At 48.9% G+C, this 11,540-nt stretch overlaps 1 protein-coding gene across 1 annotated transcript in view; it reads right to left on the minus strand.

Moving 5' to 3' along the window:
- The window catches only part of PKD1L1 (polycystic kidney disease 1 like 1), a 182,873-nt gene that overhangs the window by 55,204 nt on the left and 116,129 nt on the right, over window positions 1-11,540 (minus strand). The window contains 8 exon segments of the mRNA XM_011946807.1: window positions 587-722; window positions 2,430-2,592; window positions 3,666-3,712; window positions 4,294-4,366; window positions 4,460-4,564; window positions 6,236-6,415; window positions 8,703-8,919; window positions 9,731-9,837. Of these exon segments, the coding sequence (XP_011802197.1) occupies window positions 587-722; window positions 2,430-2,592; window positions 3,666-3,712; window positions 4,294-4,366; window positions 4,460-4,564; window positions 6,236-6,415; window positions 8,703-8,919; window positions 9,731-9,837 (1,028 nt within the window).

Genomic DNA, 11,540 nt, shown 5'->3' on the forward strand with positions numbered 1-11,540 from the left:
CAGCTGAGATGGAAGAGACGGGAAGAAAGGGCCTTGGCTTTGCGGCTGCTCTTTGTGGTTTATGAAGACGTGGGCCATGGAGCCACACTGAATGACCCTGCGGTCTCCGATGGCGAGTCCAAGCTGGACAGGAGCCAGAGAGGCAGCATGTGCTGGGGTGACAGGATCAGAATCTGTGACACATGCATCATAATCCCTGTCCCAAAGGCATATGCTTTTTCAAATGATGGGAGACCATGAACAGCATATTCTAGCCAGAGCTCCTGGCTGGGAACCGGCTCCTCTCAGGAGCTCTGCAGCTGGGTTCCTTCCTTCCTTAGGCAGGCGTCCTGCAGCTTCTTGTTTAATATCTGGACTCCATCCAGGCCTTCTGCAGTGGCAGGGCTGACCAGGCCAAGCCACCCATTGGGATCTGCATATGATTTTATTTACCCCAGGAGGTGGGAGGGAGAAATGAGGGAGAAAATAGCAATAGCGACATCTGGAGCCTGCATCCGATGAGTTCCCAGAAACACAGGGATTTATGTACAAATGGGAGACTTTCCATTCGAGGACCTGAGGATGTTTGAAAACCTCTGCAGCTCACCTGTAGCCTAGAAATCCTGTCCCCAAACCGCAGGCCAGAGAAGCGGTCCCACAAATGGCCCACACTGCAGAGCTCCACCAAGGTTGAGGGGCCCTTGACCACCGGGGCATTAGTCCCTCCAAACCACTGCTGGGTGCTGCGGAAGAGTAGGACAGAGACAAGGCAGCTTAAGAGACCTCGGCATCTGCATCCACGCGGAGTGTGGTGGTGAATCTCAGGCATCAACTAGACTGGGTTGCAGGGTGCCCAGGCATTTGGTAAAATGTGATTTTTGAGTGTGTTCGGGTTGGGGGTGTTTCCAGGTGACATTCACATCTGAATCAGCAGACTGAGTGAAGCAGAGGGCCTTCCTAGCCACTGGCCTCCTCCAGTCCCTTGAGGTCCCGAATAGAATGCACAGGCTGAGAACAAGGGAACTCCTGCCCGACTGCTGAGCTGGGACATTGGTGCTCACCTGAGGGTCTGGGGTGGGGGTGGGGGTGGTGAGCAGCAACTCCTGCCTCGCTGTGCCCTCAGAAGGCTTTTGGGGACCTCTTCTTCTGAACAGAACTATGGATCCCCAACATCAGAGGCAGAGGGATCAGTTTCCATTTCAGACCCCAAACAACTAAGCAGGCTGACCTGGGATCTGAGGGTCTGCCCTGATTTGGATCAGGTCCCACACACCACGAGGGACAGGGCTGTGACTGGTCCCCTGTGGTTTTCATCCTTCCCTCTCTGCTATGTGATTTCCCCAGCGCCAGGTACAGGACCAGAGGGTTGCCCTATATAGCTCTTCATACCTCCAGGTGCAGCCGTCTCAGCCCATTTTCTAGCGACTGCTCTTAGAGGCAGGATGCCATGTCAACCTAGGGCAATCGAGCACAACACCTTTCAACAACTAAGGAGCTCTTGCTGGGAAGCTGGTATTAGGCAAACCGAAGGACACTGGCTGAACATAAATCAAGGAATGTGAGCTGTGGCTGGGACAGTGGTGTCATTCTGCGCCACATCGGTGGCTGGTCTGCCAGTGTGAGCCTTGTACTCCCGAGTGCTCCCTTCCAGCCCAGGCCATGTGTCCAGCTTGTCTGGGAGGGTCGCTGGTCCTTAGGATGAGTTTCCCTTCTGATCTACTGCTGATACTTGTGCCTGCACTGAAGGCTCACCTGCCTGAAGCTTGTTCACTCACAGAAAGGATCTTTTTTGTGCCTCACTGTGTTAGGTGCCGTGCAGCATGGGTCCAACCAGACATAGCTGCATGCACAGGCCTTGCCAGTCATTGTGAACAAGCACCTGAATCCAGTACACAAGGACCTGGGCTGAGCTGGAGCCTCGAGAAAACCATCTGTTCACGTACCACATGGCTCCAGGATCCCAAAGCCACACACTCCTGCCAGGCCAGGCCCACCACAGTTTCCCCTTTGCCATGATTTGGCTGCTCTCCTAGGATTGCAGCAGGATTCAATCTCCCTGGGCACAGCCCTGGTTGTTCTAGGGTAATCCCTGCCTCTACTAGTTCACTGCTGAGATTCCAGCACAATTGGAAGCTGGGACTATCATTCACTGTCATTAGCATTAAAAAATGCAAAGCTTCAAATTCCAGAATACTTTAAAATGTTATGAGTACATTACTGACTTTTAAAAAGATCTGACCAAACTTACATTAAGTACCTGCCAGAAAGCACCAAGACTTTGGAGGAAAGTTGGACGCCTCAGTTTTGGGTGGGCCCATGCCTGGTTTTCAGATGAGACTAGAGTATTCAGTGACATTTGGCCCAACTGTGGTTCTGCTTGCCCCACCTCTCCCAATGGCTGCAGGTCTGCTGGACTGGCAGGAAGGGGGCTGTGGCTGCAAGCCAGTTACCTTGAGTACAGGGAGGGCAACAGTGGCTCTTCCCCATCAGAGTAGTCCTGCTGTGGTCAGCCCCATGGGCCTCCAGCTTAGGGGCTGGACAGGCTGTGCCATCATCACTTGCCGCCTTCCTTTGGGCCCTGCCACTCCCAGAGACAATGGCTGATGCAGGATGCTAGAATGACAAGGTCATGCCAAGGTTAATGTCTCCACAAACAGGGCTTCACACGTGACCCTCAACAGTGGTGTGGCTTGCTGCCTTCTCAGAGGATGGGCCTGACATGGGCAGGGTGTGGTGCTCAGGCCTCTAAAGAATTCTGAGGAAGGAAGCACAGGCGGCCTGAGAGCCGGCTCCTTCATACCCCTCAGAGGACGGTGGCTGCACCTGGGGAAATGCTGGTGGCCTAATAGCAGCTCCATGCAGTCAGGGTGATTGCACCTGGTTCTCTGGGAGGCATGACCCTGCCACAGAGGGGAATTCAGCCAAGAGCAACTGGTTGAACAAAGCCTCCAAGTGGGGAAGGCGCAGAGCTCTGGCATGGTGTTTGGGGCATGGGGGGCACACTGTGTTTCAAGCAGCGGCTCGAGAGTACCACCCTCAGGAACAGGAGCGGGGGAGCTGCGCCAGGGAGTTAGAACCTGGCAAACCCGGCATCGTGTGTGCCCTCATATGTCCCACAGAGCAGAATCCCACGTAAGCAAAGGGGCAGTCACACAGATCCAAAAAGCACTATAGCAATGGGGTATCGCAGCTGTGCCATTAGAAGCTGCCCTTCAACTGCCCCGTGTCACAGGTCTCTTTGAGACCTGGAACGGAGCTCCAGCACTGGGGCAGCTTCTCTGAGCCTCCTCCTCACAAGGAGGTGGCGAAGCTCACTGAGTAATCACCCCGAGCCTTGCTGCTCCACAGTGTCTCTCCCACGGTCCTGCCGGTATTTACTGGGTAGACATATGAGGCTTTCTGAATTCTGCTGGGCTGCGCTTCCTTCCTGTTTCAGGCCTCTGCTGAGACCCCCTTCTCTCTGACCCACCTGGACAGCCGGGCTGCTGTGGCATGTGTCCTGGGAAACAGACCTCCCTCTAGGGAGGACGGTCCCCAGCCAGCACAGCAGCTCTTGCATCGATCTTTTCTTGTGTCCATCTCACCTTGGGCCTGACCCATCCATGGCCAAGGGAGGATGCCAGAGAAATCTAATTGCTCACATTTCATGCTAGAGGATTAACTGCTGCGCATAACGGTTGATTTACCTTGCATGGCTCCTGTGCATCTGGTACCCTTTGGTAGGAATTAGGACCTGATTCAAAAAAATGAAAGTCCAATGTATGATGTTTTGGGATCATACATTTAGACAGGGATATGTTTAAGGATTAGCAGGGATACTTCTTTCTTCAGCAAATACTCTTCCTTCCTGACTCAGCCAGAATGAGTACTTCTGAGAGAACAAGACTAGAACGAGGACTTTTGTTGATGCTTTGGTCCTGGTATTGGCTTAGGCAACCCTCAGAGCCACTCGAGGCTGCGTTAAGGAAACATGGCAGCTTGAGAAAAATGTTTAATTAATAAAACAAATGGCACTAGCAACTAGAAAATGGATTCACTATCCATCTGACAAAAACCTACTTTACTTAGCTGGTGAAAAGTATTTATATATCACTTAGAAAAGAAAGGATTTTATAAGGTTCATATAAATGTGGGAAAAGAAAACGGATAGACCACAGAAAATAAAATGACTTTTAAACACATGAAATGATGCCCAACATTACTCATAATAAACACAATGCAAACTGAAAGCAGAAGATACAATTTCTACTTAGTACATTGGTGCAAAAGGCTCAGCCCCACGGAGAGTTTCTGAGAGTTTTAATACACATTTACCCTGGGGTGCCTCGGCCCGTGCTTCTCCTCTAGGCGGGCAGTGTGACTCTGCTCGGGCAGGCCCCGGGGCTTCCTGCAGAAGGAAAGAGGTGGTTCGCCAAGTGTGTTCCCCAGCAATGAAGGGGCTGTTCAGGAGAACAGGGCCATGAGGACAAGTCGCAGGTACCTTGCTGAGCCTGAAGAGCAGGGACAAGAGCTGGGCCCCTGGAGAAGCCAGGAGGGTACACAGGAGACCCACCCTGAAGGATCCAAGGGTGGGGCTGACATCCAACTGGGGTTGCAACAAACCAACAGCAGCCGTTACATCAACCTGATATGAGTCCAACTTAAAACAGTCATGGTGTAATTACAAATATATGTAATGTGAATACATACATTATATTTAATAAAAGTGCTCTCTTCATGAACCATGAATTTTAAGTTACAATTCAATTGATTGATTGATTGATTGAGATGGAGTCTTGCTCTGTCACCCAGCCTGGAGTGCAGTGGCAAGATCTCAGCTTACTGCCACCTCCGCCTCCCAGGTTTAAGTGATTCTCCTGCCTCAGCCTTCCGAGTAGCTGGGATTACAGGCACGCACCACCACGCCCAGCTAATTTTTGTATTTTTAGTAGAAACAGGGTTTCACCATGTTGGCCAGGCTGCTCTCAAACTCCTGACCTCAGGTGATCTGTTTGCCTCGGCCCCGCAAAGTGCTGGGATTACAGGCGTGAGCTACCACCCTGGCCACAATCCAATTTAAATAATGCATCATGCTCAATATCATTCTAAGAAAAAAATAGAACTATATATAGAACTGATATGATGGATACAAGCAGAAGGAATCCAGCAAAGGTTTCTTATACCCCAGGAGTGAAAAGAAAACACATGCAATCATTTTGTTTCTTCTTATACAAATCCTTTTGGATTGAACAAATGCTTGCCAAGCACCCACTCTCCACCAGGCACGTGCTCCATAGATTGAATCATGGCTACAATCTGGCAAGGCATCAACACCCACAAGGTACCAATGAACAGAGAGAAGTGGTCAGTGGCCCAATGTCAGACAACATGTCAGCCTCAAAGAAGAGGCTGACCGTAGGTTTCCCCACCACAGGCCCTGGTCTATTTCCAGGTGGACAGAGCTGTTCCCTTCCTGCTACTTGATGATATTTGTTTATCCTCTTTTTACAAATTCTATGCACTGTTATTTTTTCAATGTCACCAATCCGTAATTGTTATTGGATCTCTCTGATACCTGGTGTCATAAAGGAGCCACTATGCCTGGCTGTCACATGGATGGGTCGCCGGTCCCCACCTCGGAAACAGACCTTGTCACCACATTCTCCAGGCGCACCACGACCCAGCAGTGAACCCGGTGGGCCGGATGCATGAATGGCCATGATGTTGTCATAGTAAACAAGTCAGTTTTCCCTCAGCCCACGTCCTGCTGTGTTGTTTTTCCTCAGGAAAGGGAGGGTCTCCATTTTAACCGCCGACACTGATTTCGAAGTAATTTACTACATCTCATGAGGAACGATCAGAGTTGCCAGTGCAAACTGGCATCTTGAGGGAAAAGTGCCCATCAGAATGGTTCTGCGTTCTTTTGTCCAGAGGACTTGTTCAAATCTAAATGAATTGCCAACTTAAAAAAAAAATTCAAGATCATTCTCAAAGACAATTGCTGCCAGCCTCTCTGGAAGAGTTCTGCTGCTGGGCCTGGGCACGAGCTCCCACAGAGCAGCTGTCCACTGAGCCAGCAGAGTCAGGGCTCTGCAGGCCCACCCAGTGCCACACCGGGCACAGCCCTCCTGCTCCTTCTCTGGTCCCCAGGCAGCCAGGCTTGCTTCCCCTGGTTTAAACTTTTCTCAAAGGACTGTGAGCTTTGTTGATTTCTTAGGCAAAAAGGGGCCACAGTGTAGTCTGGGATCTGGAAGCTGCTGTAAGGAAAAGCGACGGCCCTCACCTGCTCTTGCCCTCCAGCAGCGACCACGGCAGTGAGACACGCGTAGACGCACAGCAGGGAGAAAGACACGGTGAGGCGTGGTGTGTGCAGGTAGCGGCTGGAGGAGGGCCTGCTGTACACCGACAGCCAGATGTGGAAATCCTCCAGGTACTCTGTGAACTTGCAATAGAAAAGCTGAAACGGAAAGCAGGAGAAGTGTTCCCTGACATGGGCATTTCTGTCAGTAAAGCAAAGTCCTGACCGTTAAACCACGATCTTCTGAGCAGAGATGGCGAGCTTTCTGGCTCTTCCATCCCAGCTGCTTAGCTGTGTATCAGGTGGGCCGTGGTGCAGGTAGACGGCACTGCATTCCCCACACTCTCTGGCTCTGCTATCCTGGCTGGTTAACTGGGTACTAGGTGGGCCGTGTGCAGGTGAACAGCACCTCACTCTAGGCCTCTGGAAGCTGCTCCTCCTCCTGCCTCCTTGATCCAGTCACACTCCTATCATGCTGGACTCCGGCCCACCTGGCCTTCCCCTGGCACCTCCTGAGTTTTGGCACATGCTTCTCCCAGCTTCACCTGCCTGGCTCTCAAATGCCTTCACGCCCAGCCTCAGGAGACCTTCTCTCCAGAGCTTCTGATCAGTCTCTCCTTGGTTCTCCTGCATGTTCCTAAGAGACTTCTTAAAATCCCACCACTCTCAGAACTTTCCGGGGCAATATGCTTAATTTCAACTGGACTTTGAGTGCACTGAGAGTGGGGCTGAGTCGCCTCCACCTCTGTCCTCAGTAGCCCACAATGTCTGGCACACAGCAGGAGATATGTTGCTTAGGAATTGCACTGAATTTTAAGTTCCAATTCAATTTCAATAATGCTTGGGGCTCAACATTGTTCTAGAAAAACCAAGATTATGTACAGAACTGCAACTGCTCTTATGGAATATGAGCAGAGCACAGATACAAATACCAGAAAAATCAAGAATATATCTTCTTTATGTAAATGGACTAGCCAACAAGCAACGCTCGATTCGCAGCACACACAAGTGCTTATACGTGACTAAGTTAATAAGCTTACGTTTCTCACAAAAAGCTGTCAAGCACAATAGCTTAAGGATAAGCGATGTATATCTCCCATTGTTAATTACAGTTCCCGAGCTAAACAGTCATTCTCACAAGGAAACAATCACCTAAGGGGAAGCCCCAGTTTTAGATGTTGAAGAATTTCCACATGCTGTGACTGATTGAAAACTTGTTTCAAATCCTTTGTGATTATGTCTCTTACTAGCTTAGCAATATCTCAGGCCTGAAAATGCCAAGGCCTTGAGCCGGGGCCTCTCATCAAGGCAGGTGGCAACAGGGCAGGTTGGAAAGAAAGCCTAGTGGCCTGGCAAGGTCTGGCGACACTGGGGACTGTCTGAGTTCCCTGGCTCTTACCACTGTTTGAGACCCAGTTTCAGGAAGTACTCATCAGGAACAGAGAGTCACACATGAAAGTTCCCACAATGTTGTCCATTACCATAATAAATGAAAGAAAGCTATACATGCCCAACAGGTCTTCGGCAAATGGTCATGCGCAGTGGGCCATTATACAGCCCTGAAATGATGTTTTAAAAATTCATGAAGAGACCTACTCTAAAATGTTGAATAAGAAAGTGCAAGATGCGGCCGGGTGCATTGGCTCACGCCTGTAATCCCAGCCTTTGGGAGGCCAAGGCAGGAGGATCACAAGGTCAAGAGATCAAGACCATCCTGGCCAGCATGGTGAAACCCCATCTCTACTAAAAATACAAAAATTAGCTGGGCATGGTGGCATGTGCCTGTAGTCCCAGCTACTCGGGAGGCTGAGGCAGGAGAATCACTTGAACCTGGGAGGCAGAGGTTGCAGTGAGTCGAGATCATGCCACTGCACCCCAGCCTGGCAACAGAGCGAGACTCTGTTTCAAAAAAAAAAAATTATTATCACAATTGTATGAAATTTGTTTGTATATAGGGAAAGATGGAAAGGACATTAAAAACCACAACTTCCATGGTTAGTTTGTGAGGTTATCTGTTATTTTGTCACTTTGGCCATCTCCTGCCATCCTGGCCCTGATCACATCTGTACCGTATCTGTAATTACTCTATGGATAGTTATCTAGGTTGTTTGGGACACACACAGGGCACTGAATAGTCTCTAGTCACGGGCCTGTGGACATCACAGACCACCAGAACCATAAATTCCAGAAATTTACATTCTTATTACAATTACAGAGAAGCATTACTGCAATAATTAATAACTGTGAAGGGTAATTAATCCATTCTTGGATGGCCACTTAATGAATGTATCATTTAATATTTGGGTATATTGGTAATTAACTAAGAAAAGAGGAATGCACTTTAGAGGAGTTGAAAGACACAACTGTGGCAAGCGAAGCAGAGCCAGGTGCCATGCTCTGCCAGTCAGCCAGGTGCGCCACGAGAGGCCACCTGGAGGGGGCCTACCTTCCGGAAGCCGAGTCCCCCTTGCAGACGGGTGAGCTCCCGCTCCACGCGACCATCATGCCTGCCGGCAGACAGCCAGCACTGGGCAGGGAAGAACCAGCCCTGTCCTGTGCGCAGCTCCTTCACCATCACATGGCTGATGAACCAGCCTGGGGAAGGCCCACGGCTGTCGTGCCAGAGGCGGATCTTCCTCAGCAGGCCCAGCTGGGCAGGAGCGCTGGAGGCACACACAGCAGCGTCTCATCAGCTGGGAGGGTGACAGTGTGGTCCTGGTATCCCATCACCCCCAGTGCTCACCCTCAAAGCACTGATGTCCCACAGAGGGGAGATGGGACATGTCAAAGGTGACTGACACGCAGAGTGACATGTGAAGCCCCGTGGAACCCGGCCAGAGGATGGGAAATCCCACCACGCACAGTGACCCTGCACTCAGGCCTTCAATATCCAACAGCTTTCCCAAACCAAAGTCACACAAATCTCGTTCATCTATTTGTCTCTGGTGTGGATTAGTCTAAAGTTAACCTTTCCTCTCTTAATGAAGACATAATACTCCAAACCAGTAAATATCATACATGAAATTTACCAGGAAAAAAATAATTTAGTTCAGTCCTTTCATATTTTCTAAAACACCAGGTGCTTGCATCCTATCTTGTTAAACTCCCTCTTTCTCCAACCCCACCGTCTTTGTGACACCATGTGTCCTCGCTCTTCCAAACTGGGGACAAACCTAATTAAGGTCAGAAGGTTTAGTGTCATAGAAAACACTAATTATGAACTTTACTAATATGTAAAATCAGTAAGTCTTCTTCCCCCACCCTTCTTCCTTCCTTGCCTCGCACAAACCTATTGTTTAATCTACTCAGAATAACAAACTGTAAAAATACATCATAAAATTGTTTGTATATAAATTGATGCTCACTATTAGAGACCAATGTTATGTAGTCTACTGTTTTGTATTTGTGATAAGGCTACACTAATTCTGATTGGCCTCTCTTTCCCAAATCTAGCAGTGAAATATTTTGGAATACCTCAGAATAAAGGTGTGTCTGGAATTCCTTTCAAACAGGGGCTTCTCTGGACAGGAAAGCTCCTTGGTTTCTGACAGTCCATTGTCGCCACATAAAACAATGTACACCTCAAAACAAAGAACAGGGGTAGGAACTCAGGCTGTTTCACAGTAGACGCCATGCAATGCTGGGCAGGGCTTCCTCGCACTTTCTCCCAGTGTCTTACCCTCCCACAAAACCACCTGCATGGTGGAGTGCCACAGCCTGGAGCCAGGGAATGAGAGGGCACGCCCGGTCCCAGGCTTCCCTGGAGAGAGCAGAGGAGGGCCTTGAAGTGGAGTCTGGTAGAATTGGCCATTTCCTCACCTTCTTGATCTAGAAAAGCCAGATCCCAACTAGGTTTCGGGAGGGCATTTGTTTTCTCATGAGAGCAGGAGAGCACCACGGTGGGTACACCATTTTCCTCCCTCTGGCTTGGCAGGGAGATGCCAGAGGAGCCTGGACCCAGAGTAGGGTACCTATGCACCTGTGGGCATACCCTGGGAAGGCACACGTCAATCTGGCTGGGCTTGTCATTCCTCACAGCTGTCTTCTGTCACTCAGAAATGAACAATTCTGATGTAAGATCACTTAGTAAACTTTCATTTAAGAAAGATATTTCTGTTTCTGAAATCCTTCCTTATTCCAAAGTGTATATTTTCTTTGACTAGTTTCTAAACTTTGTGTTTTCACCTTTCTGTCTCTAATGTTCTGGAGTTTATTTTTCATGTGTATGATGTAAAGATTCAATAGTACCTTTTTCTACAAGGACAGCTATTGTTCCAAAATATTTTTTAAACAGTGCACCCTTTCCTGTGGTTTGTACGACCCCTAGTCTCGCCCAGAAATCCCTCCTCAGTACCTCTCCTGAGATCACGACATGATCTCAGGTACTACAGTTTCAAAATAAGCCTGAATATTGGGTAGGGAGTCCCTGCCCTGTTCTTCTCTTGAGAGTCGGCATGACTGCTATTGCAATTCTCTTGTATTCTTTTCCACCTGAATTTTAGGATCAGTTTTCCAAGTTCCACAAAACACCTTCCTAGAATTATGAATAGACTTAATTGGATTTAACCTCATTATGCCTTAGGTTTTCATCTGTAAAGCGGGTATATTAATAGAATTTCATTCACACTATTATTATTAATGTTATAGATTAATTTGGGAGAAATGACAAAGGAAAATTGGCTTTCTCATCCATAAACATAGCTCTTTATTTAGATCTCTTATGCATATTAGGGATAGTTCCTTCATGATGGTCTTGTATGTGGGGTTTGATGAATTCACTTCTAGGCACCCCACCATTTTTTACTGGAACAAAGAAGTTCTTGTTTTCAACCCCATGTTATAAATAGTCATTGCTGTTTTACAGAGACTATTTTGATGATTTTTTTCTCAATCAAAAATTCAGCAAGTTTCTTAAATGCTATTAGTGCTAATCATTAGTGTGAACATGCTTCTTCATTTGCTATGTAGACAACCTCATCTTGTGCAAAGAACCATCTCTTGGCCGGGAACGGTGGCTCAAGCCTGTAATCCCAGCACTTTGGGAGGCCGAAACGGGCAGATCACGAGGTCAGGAGACTGAGACCATCCTGGCTAACACGGTGAAACCCCGTCTCTACTAAAAAATACAAAAAACTAGCCGGGCGAGGTCGTGGGCACCTGTAGTCCCAGCAACTTGGGAGGCTGAGGTAGGAGAATGGCGTGAACCCGGGAGGCGGAGCTTGCAGTGAGCTGAGATCCGGCCACTGCACTCCAGCCTGGGTGACAGAGCGAGACTCCGTCTCAA

The sequence above is a fragment of the Colobus angolensis genome, unplaced genomic scaffold (genome assembly GCF_000951035.1).
Source record: "Colobus angolensis palliatus isolate OR3802 unplaced genomic scaffold, Cang.pa_1.0 Scaffold253, whole genome shotgun sequence".
NCBI lineage: Eukaryota > Metazoa > Chordata > Mammalia > Primates > Cercopithecidae > Colobus > Colobus angolensis.